Consider the following 17,191-nt stretch of genomic DNA (forward strand, 5'->3'; position numbering starts at 1 on the left):
ATAAATCCACTTCACAATTTTCTATTATATGATGGATACACTTTAATTCACTTAAACTCTATTTAAACAATTTCAATGTTTTGCTGAAAAAAACTATTTTTTTCTTTTGCAGGCAAGGATTCAGATTATGAATATGGACACAAATGAAAAGCGGGAAATGGTGGATGAGAGGTTCCTACCATAATTCAGCTTTGAGATTATACCAGAAAGTGGCAGTGGCTTTTCCCACCATGCTTATTACATCCATCAGATGCTTTTGTCAGTCTGGAAGTTGTGATACTTCTAGAAAACATGTACCTTCCCTCTCTGTCTTAGCTTATACCAGTCCTTCTCTGGCATTTTATCTTTGCCTCTTGAAATTCTCTTTCCTTCACGACAGCGAATACTACACTGCCATAATTAGCCCTGAAAATTATAACTCTCCTTCAATTTCTGATAAAGAGCTGAGTCAGCTCTTTTTCCTTCCTCCTTCCCTTCTTCCTTCTCTTCCACAAAGTACTTTTCTTCCAAAGCAGGGCGATGCAAGGGTAAGAGCAATGCCTTTGGATCCACCAACGTACCATCTCTGTGACCTTGGTTGCTAACCCACCTTCTCGGTGCTTCACATGCCCTGACCCATAAAATGGGGAGAAGTGTATTCGGGCGTGATGGGGAGTGAAGCAGTTACCAGATGTAAAGCGCTTAGAATAGTGCTTGATGGACAGGAAGCACTGAGTATATGTTGGCATGCGCTTGACTTCTGGTGGCGAGCAGTCTACTGGGGCAGCGAGCCAGGAGAGACGCTCGCCGGCCCGGGGCCACCCAGGCGGAGGTGTGGCGGATGCGACCCGCCCGCGCCGGCGCCGGCACAGAGGCCGGGGCCAGGGGAGCGCGGTCACGTGATAGAGTCAAGATGGCGTCGTCCAGCGGCTTGTGGCTCTTGGCTCTCGCTTTCCTGCTGGGTTCCTGCACTTCCCTGGCGCTGGGGCATCTCGACCCGCCGGCTCCCCTGCCGCTGGTGATCTGGCATGGGATGGGTGAGTGAAGGAGGGAGTGAGAAGACAGTCAAAAGGGTTTGGCGACCCTTTCCCTCTCCAAGCCTGGGTTCGCGTCTGCAAAGTGCAAGTGTGGAGGGCGAGGACCGTGGTCACACAGCACCGGACTGGCTCCACGTTTTAGGATTTGCGGGTTACCCTGCATTGGAAAGGGAGATAAGGAAGGAGCTGTCTTTTCGTGAGCGCTCACAGAGGGCTGTGCACTGCGGTAGGGTTTTACGCGGTGCTGGTTTAATCTCACGGCAGTGGCGTCAGGGTGCAGCATCCGACTCGCGCTCTGGAAGGCAGGGTTGTGCCTGCATGACCGCGGCATCTCCATCCTTTTGTTCATTCATGCATTGAACAGAGATTTCTTAGGCACCTGTAATTCGTTTATACTTTTGACGCGTAGCTATTGACTACCTACTGGATCCGGAGGATACAATAAACTAAACAGACTAAATTCTTTGCTCTTTTAGAACTTCCCAGTGGAAGAGACAAACGATAAATAAATAAAACATATGTCAAATGGTGATTCGTGCAATGGAGAAAAATAAAGCAGGGGAGGGGGAGGATAGAGAGTGTAAGTGGGGGCTTGCAGTTTCATAGAGCAAAGTCAGGATTTACTGAAAAAGTGATTATTTGAGCAAAGGCCTGAAGTCCATGAGAGAAGATGCCATGTGAGTATACGGTGGAAAGATCCGCAAATGCAAAGCCATGAGGCAGAAGTATATCTAGTATGTCTAGTGTGTTCAAGGAGAGACACTCAGGTCAGTGTAGCTGAAAGGTAGTGAGTCAGAAGAAAATAGGGGTAAGAGGATGGCCTGCATATGTTGTTGGGGCTACTAAGGCTACTGCAGGAACTTCGGCTAGAAGAGATGGGACACTGTTGTGAGTTTTTAGCAGATGAGTGACATGATCTGATTTGCATTTTAAAAGCACTCTAGTTCCTATATTCCCTGATGCCGGGAAAGACTGAAGGCAGGAGGAGAAGGAGACGACAGGGTGAGATGGTTGGATGGCATCACCAACTCAATGGAGCTGAGTTTGAACAAGCTCCAGGAGGTGGTGAAGGATAGGGAAGCCTGGCATGCTGCAGTCCATGGGGTCAAAAAGAGTTGGACACAACTGAGTGACTGAACAACCACAAGTTGCTATATTGAGACTAGATTGTAGGAGGTCATGGACCTTTGCGGGGAAAAAAGTTAGAAAGCTTTTGCAATAATCTAAACAAGATGTTGGGAAAGATTGAAGGTGGGAGGAGAAGGGGACGACAGAGGATGAGATGGTTGGATGGCATCACCAACTCAATGGACATGAGTTTGAGTAAACTCCAGGAGTTGGTGATGGACAAGGAGGCCTGGCCTGCTGTAGTCCATGGGGTCGCAAAGAGTCTGACATGACTGAGCGACTGAACTGAACTGAAACGAGGTGATGGTGACTTGAAAAAGTATAGTAAAAGGGGAGATGTTGAGAAGTAGTCAACATTTGGATACAGTTTGAAGATAGAACCAGTAGGATTTGCTAACAGATTGTATATGGGATGAGAAAGGAGTCAAGGATGAGTCCATGGTTTTTGGCCTGGACAACGAGAAGGATGAGGTTGTCATTTTACCAAAATGGAGGAGCCTGTAGGGTGAACAAATTTAGGGTGAAAATCAAGAATGTGCTTTGGGACTTACTAAATTTGAGATGTTTGTTACATATTCAGGAGATGTAGAGGCATTTGGAGTGTGGAGTCTTGAGACAGATACAGGCTGGACTATTAAGTTGGGAATCTTTGGCCTATGGCTAGTATTTAAAGCTGTGAGACTGGACAAGATCACCTAGGGAGTGACGATATTCAGAAGAGGAAAGAGGTCTAAAGACCAAGCTCTGAGGCATTCCCAGCATCTGGAGAATGAAGAGATGGAATTCATGTGTGCTAAGCCGCTTCAGTCATGTCTGACTCTTTTGAGCCTGTGGACTGTAGCCCGCCGTGCTCCTCTGTCCATGGGATTCTCCAGGCAAGAATACTGGAGTGGGTTGGCATTTCCTTCTCCAGGGGATCTTCCCAACCCAGGGATCAAACCCAGTGTCACAGATTCTTTACCCTTAAGCTGCCAGGGAAGCCCCCTAGGGGCTGGAGAGGAATTAGCAAAGGAGACAGAGACAACAGCTAGGGAGAAGGTGGAGTCAGGAGAGTGCAATGTCCTGGAAACTACGTGAAAATGTTTCAAGAGGATGGGATAGCGAACTGTGAAATGTTGGTGCTAGGTCAACTAAGATGAGGGCTAAGAATTGGTTATTGGATTTTGCAGTGGGAAGATCACTAATGACCTTGATTAAACCACTTTTAGGGGAGTGGTGAGAGTGCGAACCTTATTGGAATAGGTGAAAGAAAAATGTTCAGAGAGGAATTAGAGTCAGTAGGTAGAGATGGTTCTTTCAAGGGTCTGTGCCAGGGCCTTGGGCTCCTGCAGTGGAGTTAAAAGCGGACATGAGAGCTCTGTGTCCGCCCAGAGTACAGTCAGTCTATTTGGAAGCCACCTAAGCAACGCATGATTATAGTTCAGTGCAAGAAATAGAACATGCTCGAGCTCTTTCCCTTCTTTAAAAACAAGTTTTTAAGTTTAACTCTGTGGTTGAAAATGGAATGATTAAGTTCAAAATGGAAAATGATCGTAGCCCACTTATCCTACTCAGCAGTCAGTCACTTTGCTTCCTATTTTAGTTCTTGGTTCCTTGAAACAGGAAGAAAAAAAAGTTCAATGTCAGCATCTAGATGAGCTTTCTTCACTTGTCTTGCTCTAGTCCTGGCCCTAAAGAGAGGTAAGATTTCAAGGTGCTTTGGGGCCTGTGTACCACAGATGTTCTAGATGATAAGAGAACATGCACCTCTGCTTTTTTTCAATTGTGAATTTGGGGTCCCCATGATACCATATTGGGCTTTTGAAGTTACTACTTATTAACAACATGAGCTGAGCAAAAAGTGTTGTTCTTTTTGTTGTTGTTGAGGTGAAATTCATGTAACATACACTTAACCATGTTAAAGTATACAGTTCAGTGGCATCTAGTGTATTCATGTTGTGCAACCACCACTTCTCTCTAGTTTCAAAACTTTTTCATCACCGCAGAAAATATGTGTACCCCATTTTAAGAAATCACTCTTCACCCCATCTTCCCATCACCCCAGGAAATGTTCAGTCTGCTTTCTGTTTCAATGGATTTGCCTATTCTGGATGTGTCATATAAAAGGAACTATACAGTATGTAATCTTTCATTTCTGGCTTATTTCACTTAAAATAACATTTTTGAGGTTCATCCATGTTGTAGCATGTTTCAATACTTTGTTCCTTTTTATGGCGGAATAATATTTTCCTAGATCTATTTACCATAATTTGTTTATCCAGTCATCCATTGATGGACTTTTGAGTGTTTTCAACCTTTTAGCTATTACAGATAATGCTGCTTCAAATATTCTTGTACAAGTCTCCGTAGGGACATATGTTTTCACTTTTCTTGGTTATGTATTTAGAATTGAAAGTAATGGGTCAACTGGTCATTGTGTATTTAACTTTTTGAGGAACCATCAAATTGTTTTCACAGTGGCTGCACCATATTACATTTCCACCAGCAGTGTAAAGGATTCCTATTTCTCCCTATCTTTGCCAACACTTGTTATTTTCTATTTAAAAAATTTTTAATTTATTTTTTATTTTTGGCTGCACTGGGTCTTCGTTGCTGTGTGAGGGCTTTCTCTAGTTGCAGTGCATGGGCTTCTCGTTGAGGTGGCTTCTCTTGTTGTGGTGCACGGGCTCTAGGGCGAGTGGGCTCAGTGGTTGTGGCACCCAGGCTTAGTTGCCCTGTGGCATGTGGAATCTTCTAGGACCACGTCCCCTGCATTGACAGGTGGATTCTTAACTGCTGGACCACCAGGTAAGTCTGTTATTTTCCATTTTTAAATAGTTAATTTTTTAAAAAATTGAAGGCTTTAAAGGCATCTTAGTAGGTTTGCATTGGTACCTCATTGTGATTTTGATTTGCATTTCCTTAATGCCCAGTAATGTTGAACATAATTTTGTGTGCTTGTTGGCCATTTGTATATCTTCTTTGAAGAGATGTCTGTTCAAGTCCTTTTCCCATTTTAATTAGATTATCTTCTTATTGACTTGAGTTCTTTGTATATTCCAGATATTAAGCTCTTATTAAGTATGTCTTGCAAATATTTTCTTCTGTGTGTTGTCTTTGCATAGTTTCATTAATGCCTTTGAAGTACAAAGTTTTTAAAAGTTAAATAATGTTGTTTTTACTCATAAGTTTCCATGGTTATCTTTGTTGTCTAGGAGACAGCTGTTGTAATCCCTTAAGTATGGGTGCTATTAAAAAAATGGTTGAGAAGAAAATACCTGGAATTCACGTCTTATCTTTAGAGATTGGGAAGACTCTCGTAGAGGTGAGGTGCTTCACAGTTCTGTTCCTTTGAAGGTTTGCTGACTGATTTTGTAGAATGTACTATTAAAATGCTTTACCTTGCATTTTTAGTAGAAGACCATACAATGATACTTGAGTGGCTTATGAGGGTACCAACCTAAACAAGTTTGCCCCTTAGAGAAGGTGCCAGTGCTTGTGTTCAGCCCCATCCTTCGATTTCTCTGTGGCTTCTCTTTTAGGATGTGGAGAACAGCTTCTTTTTGAATGTCAATTCCCAAGTAACAACAGTATGTCAGATTCTTGCTAAGGATCCTAAATTGCAGCAAGGCTACAATGCTATGGGATTCTCCCAGGGAGGCCAATTTCTGTAAGTCCCTTTCTGTTATATCATACCACTTATATATTGTATCACTTGAAACTGACTGTTGCCTTTGATTCAGATAGATATATCTTTTTAGTGTTTTTGGAATCTTCACCTACCTTGGATGGGAAACTCTTCTAAAATAGCCCCTTGGAAGAAGCTCTGTGGAGCTTAATTTATTTTCTATGAAGGAATAAAGATTTGTGTTTGGCTGTATCAGAGGAAAATAAATCCTGAAACTTTGGCTTTGGGGAACCACAGATTAACTTAATCTGGGAAGTTTTTTTTTTTAAACTTTTAATTTTGTATTGAGGTATAGTTGATTAGCAGATAATATTGTGAGTTTCAGGTGAACAGTGAAGAAGGGACTCAGCCATACATATATATGTACCCATTCTCCCCCAGACTCCCCTGGTAAGTTGATTATTGATGATCTATTTCCATCTGCCAGTGTAAACTGATAATCCTTTTTTTTTCCTCCAGGCGGGCAGTGGCTCAGAGATGCCCATCACCTCCCATGGTCAATCTCATCTCAATTGGGGGACAACATCAAGGTAACTTTGTCCTCTTTACCTAAAATTTTCTAGCATCTCTGTTTGTACAAGAAGTCAGCCATCCTCCCCCAAATCCTGTTTTTCTAAGTTATAAAAAACTAGCCAGCAGTGATGACAAAATAGGATTCCAGAGACCTGGAACACAGAGGAGCCATTACATTACCACCTACTTTTCTCTAATATAATTGACATGATTTCCTGCAGTTGAGATGGTTGCAGCCATGTGGCAGGCAGTGGTTGAGGAATTTGGAAAGTCCAACAACCTTTCCTGTTTTCTGACATGAGTGGTGTCCTATTGAATTGGGACTTAGGCAATGAATAATGTCTAGGGTTTTTTTGTCTGTAAAATTAACAGCAGAGATTAAATCTTTCAAAAAAAAAAAAAAAACCAACAGGTTTGCTATTGTGACAGAATGAATAAACATTTGGGGCAGATGTGTCTTGGGGTAGAACTTTATTTCTCTTCTGATGGATTTAGCTGTTAAGCTCGTAGAGTGTAGGAGCAGGATTCCCCTTATAATCAGGAAATTGGATTCATCAATTAAATGTTAATTGGGCAAGTAATTTGGTATCATAGGGTCCCTTTCACAGAGAGAAGCTAAAATAAGACGCTGCCCATTGTACGGGAATTTTTCAGAGGATGAAATAAAATAATAGGTAGGAAAATACTTTTTAAAAGTATGTTTTATTCAGATGCAAATTGGTGGAAACAGCTTTATCATTCATTCATTGATTCCACAAATATTTATTGAAAACCTCAAAACAAGACAGATAAGGTTTCTGTCTTCATGAAACTTCCATCCTAGTAGGGGGAGACTAGACACAAAACAAGTAAGCAAACAAAATAAATACAGATAGTAGTAACTATGATAAAGTAAAAATACGATAATGGAAGAATAGTGGTTATATTTGTGAAAGGAGTGGGCACTGGAACCATCATATCTTGGCTCCATCACTTACTGTCTAACCTCGGACAAAGTATCTAACCTCTCTATTTAAAAGTTTCCTATCTGTAATATGGTGTAAATAATGATTTCTACTCTGCAGGGTGGTTGTAAGGATTAAATGAATTATTGCCAATATATGCTTAGAATTGGTATGTCTGGTACCCCCCAAAATGTAATTGATGAGGACGCAGGTATAACTGGGTGGGGGGAGGAACAGGGGTTGAGCACTGCTTGAGTTAGGGTTCTCAGGTATGACTTCTCTAAGCTAAGACCCAAGAGATGAGAATGAGGCCCCCCATTGAAGCAGCAAGAGAAGTGCATCCTCCAGGGGGGAGCAGGTGCAAAGGGCCTGAGGCAGCAGAGGGAGGGAACACCAGGAGGAAGCTGGTTAAAGTATTAACTCCAAACGCGTTATTTCCTTAAGAAATGAGTGAGTGAAATCAGTGTCTATATCTGGTTTTTGTTTCTTTCAATGCCCCGCACATAGTCGGTATTCAGGACATGATTATTGAAGGCATGGGTATTTGTCTTCTACTGCTGTAGGTGTTTTTGGACTCCCTCGGTGCCCAGGAGAAAGCTCACACATCTGTGACTTCATCAGAAAAACACTGAATGCTGGGGCTTACAACAAAGCGATACAGGAGCGGTAGGTATGGTTGCTGAAAGGGATGCAGAACTGTCACTGCATGATAATATCATGCAGACTTTCATGCTAACCGTGATTCTAGGAGTAGTTGCTAATGATATTCAAATGATATTCAAATAATTGTAAATATGTTTATACTATCTGCTTCATTTTATTGTAAATCTAAAACTGCTCTAATAGTAATTTAAAGAAAGGGAGGACATTTTTCTATATAAGAAGAATGTAATTACAACAATACATTTTCATCTTTAAAAAATAAAAAAGCCTATAGAAATTACTCAGGCTAAGAAACTACTGTTAATATTTGAAGGACAGATTCTTTATATTGTCAGCAGCAAAGGGTTAACCTCTTAACATCAGTGTCCTCAACTACATATGTTTGGGTATTTAAAAATATTCAGAATTACTTTTGGAGTATGTTGTCCTTCAGTTGTTCCCAAACCTAAATTATATGTCAGACCCCCTGGGAAATTCATTAAAAATGAATTCCAGGGCCTCATCCCTGGAAATTTGGATTTAGTAGGTCTGGAATATTCTGGGTGATAGCTGAGATTTGGGATCAACTAGTATGGTTATAGGGCTTCCCAGGTGGCGCTAGTGGTAAAGAGCCTGCCTGCCAATGCAGGAGACATAAGAGACTGGGTTTGATCCCTGGAAATCCCCTAGAGGAGGGCATGGCAACCCACTCCAGTATTCTTGCCTGGAGAATCCCATGGACAGAGGAGCCTGGCAGGCTATAGTCCATGGGGTCACAAAAGAATCAGACATGACTTAGCAACTAAACAACAACAAAGCAAAAGAATAAACTGTGATAAACTCACAAGGGCAAAGAGAACAGGAGAGGAGAGAAGAGATAATAAAAAAGATGTCAGCATGTTTTTTGAAAGAAAGCAGATGAATGAGTGATAATTGTTTTAGCAGAGCAGAAAATTCTGAAACCTTTATGTCTGTTGAAGGAAGCACTGACAAGAAGGGACCAGTTTACTTTTTATAATCTCAAAAGGCCTCAGGAATTTGACATCTAAGATACTTTGGTAGAGTAAGTGCATGAGACTCTTCATTGAAAATCTGTAGAAACAATGATCAGACTCCCCAAATCCCTTAAATGTACGTCCAAGTGACTGCTCGTCTCCAGTCCTGACAAGAGAAGCCAAATTTATTTTCTGGAGCAGTTTAACTCAAGAAGTACCAGACTTTGGGATGATAAGCACAGGATGGTGATAAGACACCTTATTGAAAACCCACTTCCTCCTGTTTGATTCCCAGATTGATAGCAGCCAGGTTATTACCTCCTTGGCAGTATGATGAATCCCTCCCTGAAAAAACTGATTGGTCCCAGAGAGAAGATCTGCAGGTTGATGTTTTGCAATCCTCCACAAAGCAGGACTCCTGACTACCACGTAGTGAAACCACCAGTAGATAAGCTGTGTCTAAATTAAAAGACTCTTACTCCTTGGAAGGAAAGCAAAGTCACTCGGTCGTGTCCGACTCTTTGCGATCCCATGGACTATAGCCTACCAGGCTCCTCAGTCTGTGGAATTTTCCAGGCAAGAGTACTGGAGTGGGTTGCCATTTCCTTCTCCAGGGGAAGCTTCCCAACTGGGTCTCCTTGCACTACAGGCAGATGCTTTACCGTCTGAGCCACCAGGGAAGCCCTAAGTCTTGGAAGGAAAGTTGTGACCATCCTAGACAGCGTGTTAAAAAGCAGAGACATTACTTTGCCAACAAAGGTCCGTCTAGTGAAGGCTATGGTTTTTCCAGTGGTCATGTATGGATGTGAGAGTTGGACTATAAAGAAATCTGAGTGCCGAAGAATTGATGCTTTTGAACTGTGGTGTTAGAGAAGACTCTTGAGAGTCCCTTGGACTGCAAGGAGATCCAACCAGTCCATCCTAAAGGAGATCAGTCCTGGGTGTTCATTGGAAGGACTGATGTTGAAGCTGAAACTCCAATACTTTGACCGCCTGATGCGAAGAGCTGACTCATTGGAAAAGACCCTGATACTGGGAAAGATTGAGGGCAGGAGAAGGGGACAAAAGAGGATGAAATGGTTGGATGGCATCACCAACTGAATGGACATGGGTTTGGGTAGACTCCGGGACTTGGTGATGGACAGGGAGGCCTGGTGTGCTGTGGTTCATGGGGTCACAAAGAGTCGGACACGACTGAGCGACTGAACTGAACTGTGTGAAGAACTTCCATTCAGCTCAGTGAAAGTGAAAGCAGCTCAGTTGTGTCCAACTCTTGTGACCCCATGAACAATACAGTCATGGAATCTCCAGGCCAGAATACTGGAGTGGGTAGCCTTTCCTGTCTTCAGGGGATCTTCCCAACCCAGGGATTGAACCTAGGTCTCCCACATTGCAGATGGATTCTTAACCAGCTGAACCACAAGCGAAGCCCAAGAAATCTGCAGTGGGTATTCTATCCCTTCTCAAACGGATCTTCCCCACCCAGGAATTGAACCAGGGTCTCCTGCATTGCAGGCAGATTCTTTACCAACTGAGCTATCCCTTGTTTAAATATGAACAGTGAGCCAAAGACTGCCACCCCACCCCTCCGTCAGACATCTGAGGAAAGCTTCCAAAACAGAAGACAGATCAAAACAACAAAAAGTAAAAAGGGACTTGGAAGAAACAGATGGCAATTCAAGAAGCTGAAGGAAACCTTTAAAAAAAAAAAAGCCTATATTATTATCTTCAGAGATAAAGAGATCATCCCTGACTCTAGAAAAGAATTCAAATAAAGCCAATTATTAGAGAGTAAGAGAGAGATCCTGGAAGTTCAGAATAACCCGGAGACTTCCCTGGTGGTCCAATGGTTAAGACTCTGAGTTCTCAATGCACGGGAGCCTGGGTTCGATCCCTGATCAGGGAACTAGATCCCCTTAGCACCAGCTAAGGCTGTGGCAGAAAGAAACAAGATGCAGTGAGGGACAGTGATGGAGGAGGTGCCTAGTTTGGCCAGAATGGTCTTTGAAGAAAAGATACTTAAGCTAGGTCTCAAGGACAAGAAGGAAGGAGCGTCGGAGATGCTAAGAAAAAAGGGATCAGGCAGCAGGAACAGAAGGCTCTGGTCTTTTGTCCCTTCACAGTCTCTTGGTGGCCTGTGCCCAGGGCCATGCTTCAGGCACACTGACTAGTGTGCTTGGTCACCTTTATTTCCTTTTCTCCCACAGCCTGGTGCAGGCAGAATACTGGCACGACCCCATCAGGGAGGACATATACCGCAACCACAGCATCTTCCTGGCAGATATTAATCAAGAGAGAGTAAGCACCCGACCCAGGCTATTGTGCATTCCCTTTCCTGTTAGGGACATTATAAACAGATGAGCAGTGACTGTCCAAAATATCCCAGGCAGAACCCAGGAAACCGGAAGTTCTGTGTTGTGGGAGGTGGTGCTTATGAGGTTCAGTTCCTTCTAGGGAGGCTGAAATTCATTTGGTTTTCTTCCTGTGGATTCTTCCTGTTGCCTAGTGTTGAAGCAGCGAGGTGAACTCAATAGGTGCTGGCTGACAGGAACTTCAACTGCTGCCTTACTGAAGGAAGCCTTTCTAGTGGATCGCTTTGGGGTCATATTTTTTCAGAAGAGTGGTTTACTTAAGGAGCGAGACTGCACAGGGGACTGAGTGTGTCCCAGAGATGAACATGGGTTGGGAGATTCTGGCTCACTTTTTATTGGCTTATCTGGAGGTTTAAAATAAACAAAAACAGAATTTGAAGAGGGGGGGAGATGGGAACAGAATAGTATGGCAGAACCACTCAGAGTTTGCAGTTTCTTATTTGGCTTGGCTTTCTCTGGCTAGAAGCCTTTAACCTATGTGATGGAGACCTGTGGAGTGCAGTGACAGATTCATGGTGGCCATTCATGGTGGCCATCTGTACGCCATGGTTGCTGGGAGTGTTGTCAATCAGATGGCATGCTGAGAAAAAGGCTGTACCTGGTGTATTCTGGGCAGGAAGTGAGAAAAGCAGCCCATTACCATGGAGAAGAAACCCAGGGGCAGGGAGACCAGAGCACTGAAAGGTTTTAATTCCCTGGCTAGAATCTGATGGTAATGTCCCCAAGGTTCTTACTATTGACTTTCCCTCCAGGGTGTCAACGAGTCCTACAAGAAAAACCTGATGGCCCTCAAGAAGTTTGTGATGGTGAAATTCCTCAATGATTCCATTGTGGACCCTGTGGATTCTGAGGTGAGACACTTCTTAGGCCACAACATGCCAGGAGACGGGCAGAGAAAATGGCATTAAAACACAGCTGCCTGGGGACTTCCCCTGGTGGTTCAGTGATTAAAACTCTGTTCTCCCAATGCAGGGGACGCAGGTTCAGTCCCTGGTCAGGAACTAAAATCCCACATGCTACAACTAAGACCCAATGTAGCCAAATAAATAAATCAACTAAAAAAAACAAAAAACAAACCCCACAGCTGCCTGCTGGGAAAAGTTGTCAGTCCCTTCACCCACATTTGTGTAGAGCAGGGGTTCTGAGGTCTATAAATGGGACACTCAGGGTTGTAACCCCCCACCACCCAAAACTGTTTGCAAACTTATATACAGTTGACCCTTGAACAACATAGGGGTTAGGGACGCTGATGCTTTGCACAGTCAAAAATCTACATGTAACTTATAGTTGTCCCTCAGCATCCACAGTATTGAAAAAAATCCACATATAAGTATACCCGAGCAGTTCACACCCATTGTTCAAGGGGAAGCTGAAGGTGCATTCTCTGAGGAAGGGTCTAGAAATTTTTTATCAGATTTTCAGAGATCTGTGATCCAGAAAAGGTTCAGCAGCACCAGTCCAAAATCTGTAACTCCCTGAGGCTCACACTCACGTTCAGCCTTGACTTGGCTTTGACTTCTTTCCAACCTAATCTTACTTCATTGATCACTTCATCCCCTGTCTGACCAAGTCACATTGCGCCACCTGAAATGCCCTGCTCCTGGCACATGTTTCCTCTTTTGTGGTCCTTTGTTCATGATTTAGTCTCTAAAATGCCCTTCCCTGGGCTTCTCCACCTGACAAGCTCACGTTCAGCTCAAATGTTATTTCCTCCATCCAGAAAGCCACCCCTCTTCTAGGCAGAATTTGCTCCCTCTTAAGAATCATCGGCCTCTATCATATTGGTGTTCGTCACTCTGTGTCAGAGCGCCAGGGACTAGCACACCACAGCCTGTGGGCTGAATCCACCCTGCACCTGCTTTTGTATGGCCCACGAAGGAAAAGGGTTTTTGTTTTTACAGGGTAGAAAAAAGTAAAAAAAAAACTTTGATGATGTGAAAATTACATGAATTACAAATTTCAGCATCTATAAATAGTTTCATTAGACTGCAGCCATATTGAGACTTCCCTGGCAGTTCAGTGGTTAAGACTCAGCTTCCACTGTAGGGGATGTGGGTTTGATCCCTGGTCGGGATCCTACATGCCATGCTGGGATGCAGCTGGGGGGCTGGTGGGGAAAGACAGAGGAAAAAAAGAATGTAGCCATATTCATTTAAAAAATATTGTTTCGTGGCTTCTTTTGCATTACAATGGCAGTATTTAGTAGTTGCAACCACGTGGCCCCTTAGAGCCTAAATTATTTTGTGTTTGTTTATTATGGAAAAGATTGCTGACTTCCATACTAAACAATTATTTGTGTCTGTGCATTGGACCAGAGCTGCTTAAAAGTAGGGACTGTATACATAAATTCATCTTTGAATGTTTATACAGCACAAGGATTTTCACAGAGTAGGTGCTCAGTAACTGTAGGAAGCAGCAATTCTAGGGAATCGGAAAGCTGTTTGGAATGATTAACTCATACCTCAGGGTCCACCCTTAAGAAGAAATGACTTAGACATGCTTTGTTGTCCCTCCTTGCTGCAGCGTCAGGGAGTTGTCAGTAGTCTTAGCTACTAGCCAGTCTTGAAATAGTTCAGCAATGTGCGCCTTGTGTCTGATCTGACTGCCTTTCTTCCTCCTCTCCTGTAGTGGTTTGGATTTTACAGAAGTGGCCAAGCCAAGGAGACCATTCCCTTACAGGAGAGCACCCTATACACACAGGTAACTGGGGAGGAGAGGTGCAGTCCTTGTCAGCTCGATTCTGGGAGCTGCGGGGTGCTTTGGTGACATACCTGGTCCTGTACACTCCAGCACAGCAGGTACTGTGGGCAAGGCTCATTAGGCTGCTGATTGTGGCACCAGCTTATCAGGCACTGGTTTACTGAAGTCTCCATCCTGAAGGTTGAAGGACCTGTTCGTCATGTTTTCAGGCCTGGGCAAGAGACATATCTCTAACTCCTTCTGGTAACAGGGTTAGAACTGGCTTCCTTTGCTGAGGCACAGTCCATCACAAATCCAAAGAGCCCCCACATGACAAAAATATGGAGGGCTGTTACTTTAAAACACTAATGTCAATAGATGCTGAAGTCCTGTTTTTAAACCGGGCACTGACAGGGGAAGCTTCTCCTGCAGGAGACTGGGGGGAACAGAGCTGTGAATTTTGTTCAGGAGTAGGCCTATTTCTCAAGCAGCTTTTCACCACTCCCAGTTCTGGAGTCTCCCACACTCTCGCACTTTTATCTTGGAGATACTCTCCCTAAAGTGCAGAAATGCTGCATCTGAACCACTTGCCTTCTATTCAGACCCCAAGTAATTTCAGAGGCCAATTGTTCTCTCTTGGCTTTTCTCATGCCTCTGGTGCCCTGCCACGGGTGAGGTAAAAGGAAGCTAGGGTCTGTTAAGAGTTTTGCAAGTTACAACTAAGAACTTGTCATGAAACTCAAATTGGTGGTTTGATGCTTTTGAACTGTGGTGTTGGAGAAGACTCATGAGAGTCCCTTGGACTGCAAGGAGATCCAACCAGTCCATCCTAAAGGAGATCAGTCCTGAATATTCACTGGAAGGACTGATGTTGAAGCTGAAACTGCAATACTTTGGCCACCTGATGCGAAGAGCTGACTCATTTGAAAAGACCCTGATGTTGGGAAAGATTGAGGGCAGGAGATGGGGACAAAGGATGAGATGGTTGGATGGCATCACTGACTGAATGGACATGAGATTGGGTAAACTCCGGGAGTTGGTGATGGACAGGGAGGCCTGGCGTGCTGCAGTCCATGGAGTCGCAGAGTCGGACACGACTGAGCGACTGAACTGAACAGCAGTAGCAGCATTCTGGCACCATCCTAACTGCTCATCTTCCCAACCACACTTGTTCTTCAGCACCGCAGCTGAGTCATGACTTGTTCAGCTGCAGAATGTGGAAGTGTCTGAATTTTGTCATCTAAGAGTTGGCTATGTTCTAAGTTCTCTTGCTAATGTTCTCCCATTTTTGGCTCAGTCCCACTTGACATTTTGAGGCAGTTATGTCCATGTCTTGCCTACTTGTAGGTGGTCCTCCAGAAGGTTTGGGAAAGTTTCCAGAAAGCAGAGTATAAAACTGTATATAGAACAACCTCAATGGCATATAACTTTTTTTTCCCAATTGACTCCGTAAAAATCAGAAGACACTAATGAACCACCCACCCATCCCCATGGTGTCCTAAGAGAAGACAAGTCAGCTTAGATATATGGTGGACTAAAATCCTCCCACCTAAGGCTTCAAGCAATGAGAGGAACAGCCATCAAAAACACGTTTTTAATATTTAGGGGAAAAAATGGGAGGGAAGTATCCTTGTTGGCATTTTATTTACCTAAATTTTAATACTCAAGAGAAAATACTGCATTTTTGAGAATATCTCAAGTTAACATTATTTATGATTTTACTGTGAAACCATTAAGCTTCTTAATTATGGCCTTTCTCTCTGCAGGACCGCCTGGGGCTAAAGGCAATGGACAAGGCCGGACAGCTGGTGTTCCTGGCTCTTGAAGGTGACCATCTTCAACTGTCTGAAGAATGGTTTTACGCCCACATCATACCCTTCCTTGAGTGAAACCCTTGTAGTCTGAACCAGAGCTCAGGGAACCCCTTCCACTTTCAAACCAGTTCCCTCTATGCCCAAGCCTGAGCTCAGATCCAGCTAGCAACTAATCCTTTTCTCTAGTCATCATCGAACATGCCCCACTTGGAAAGATCCAAGATACGAATCTTATCCATTGCCTCATCCTATCAGCAGATGGTGTTGAATGCCAGTTTAATTAGCTAATAGCCATGGAGCCTGTTTTACAACCTTTGATATGGTCAGACTTTTTTAGGAATCAGGAGTTTGCTGCAGGTCAGTGGCAGAGCTTTGCCCAGGCCTGGAAGAGACTGAACAAACTAAACCAATGAGATAGTCTTAAGATGAATGACTTTCTCAGGAAAATCTAGTCACATCTCAAGCCAAGGGGCCAGGACCCAGGCCTGAGGTATTCACATAAAATGCTTTCTTAACTGTTCTGGTGATTTGACCAGTGCTCGGAAAAGTATAGCTTGGCTAATGCATCCATGTAATTTCTTTAAGGCTGCCCTCCTCTGAGTATGTTGCTTTCTGTGGTGTCTTGGGTATTATTTTACGAATTCTGGCAGCCCACGATCTTGCCTTGGTAGCACTGTCTCCTTAGGTAGTGATGAATTAGTTGCTGTGTCACAAGAGGAGGGAAGTAGCACCCAATTGCGTAAGGCAGGAAGTATACATATTGCTTAGACGGTAGAGAGGTTTAAAGAAAAATGTAAAAATTAAAACAAAAAAGGAGGAGGTAGCTGGTTCTTTCCATTCCATGCTTAAACCTGCCCCTTCTGAATATGACTGGTGGTCTGGATTCCAGAGTTACTCTATTGCTCGCATTAGCAAAGAATGGGAGGGGAAAAAATGTGAAGAGATCAGGCTTTCTAACTTCCATCTCAAAAATGTGTATTACCAGCACACTCCAAACTGCTTCTGATGTGTTCTGTGAAAAAAAAAAAAAAAAAAAGACTGCTCAAGAAAGCTTAGGAAACATTCCATAATCCTTTTCTCTTGGAGATAAACCCACCTTAGAATATTAAGGACTCTTTTGAGAATTCCTGCTAAAGACAACATTTTAGCCCCAACTCCCTTACCCCATGAAATCCTAGCACCACTTTTGGAAGACTGTTCTGCAGAATGCCAGTGTGTGGAAATGATTAGCTGTGTTTGAGGGAAGCACTTTATTAAGTGCTACAAAGTTTACCTTCTGGTTTTCCTTCACCTCTTTCAAGACTTTTCAACTAAAACAAGGGGATGAAAGGCAAGAAGTGGGGAGAGGTGAATACAATTTTATGAAGTCGTCTAAAATAAAGAGTAGTTTCTTATCCTTGGTGTCATTTTTCTTTTCAAAG

The 17,191-nt window shown here is 43.4% G+C and overlaps 1 protein-coding gene and 1 non-coding gene across 2 annotated transcripts; one reads left to right on the forward strand and one right to left on the reverse strand.

Moving 5' to 3' along the window:
* The first annotated feature begins 858 nt into the window (after positions 1 to 858).
* On the forward strand, positions 859 to 17,164 carry PPT1 (palmitoyl-protein thioesterase 1). Its single transcript, XM_061122287.1, has 9 exons — positions 859 to 1,016; positions 5,339 to 5,448; positions 5,666 to 5,793; positions 6,271 to 6,341; positions 7,832 to 7,934; positions 11,113 to 11,203; positions 12,030 to 12,128; positions 13,906 to 13,977; positions 15,723 to 17,164. Exons 1-9 carry the CDS (start codon positions 893 to 895, stop codon positions 15,843 to 15,845), a joined length of 921 nt encoding a protein of 306 aa, XP_060978270.1. The 5' UTR covers positions 859 to 892; the 3' UTR covers positions 15,846 to 17,164.
* Positions 15,396 to 15,539, reverse strand: LOC133041870 (small nucleolar RNA SNORA79). Its single transcript, XR_009689422.1, has one exon. It is a non-coding gene; the product is annotated as a small nucleolar RNA SNORA79 (small nucleolar RNA).
* Positions 17,165 to 17,191: the final 27 nt, after the last annotated feature.

Source organism: Dama dama, chromosome 20 (assembly GCF_033118175.1).
Source record: "Dama dama isolate Ldn47 chromosome 20, ASM3311817v1, whole genome shotgun sequence".
Taxonomy (NCBI): Eukaryota; Metazoa; Chordata; class Mammalia; order Artiodactyla; family Cervidae; genus Dama; species Dama dama.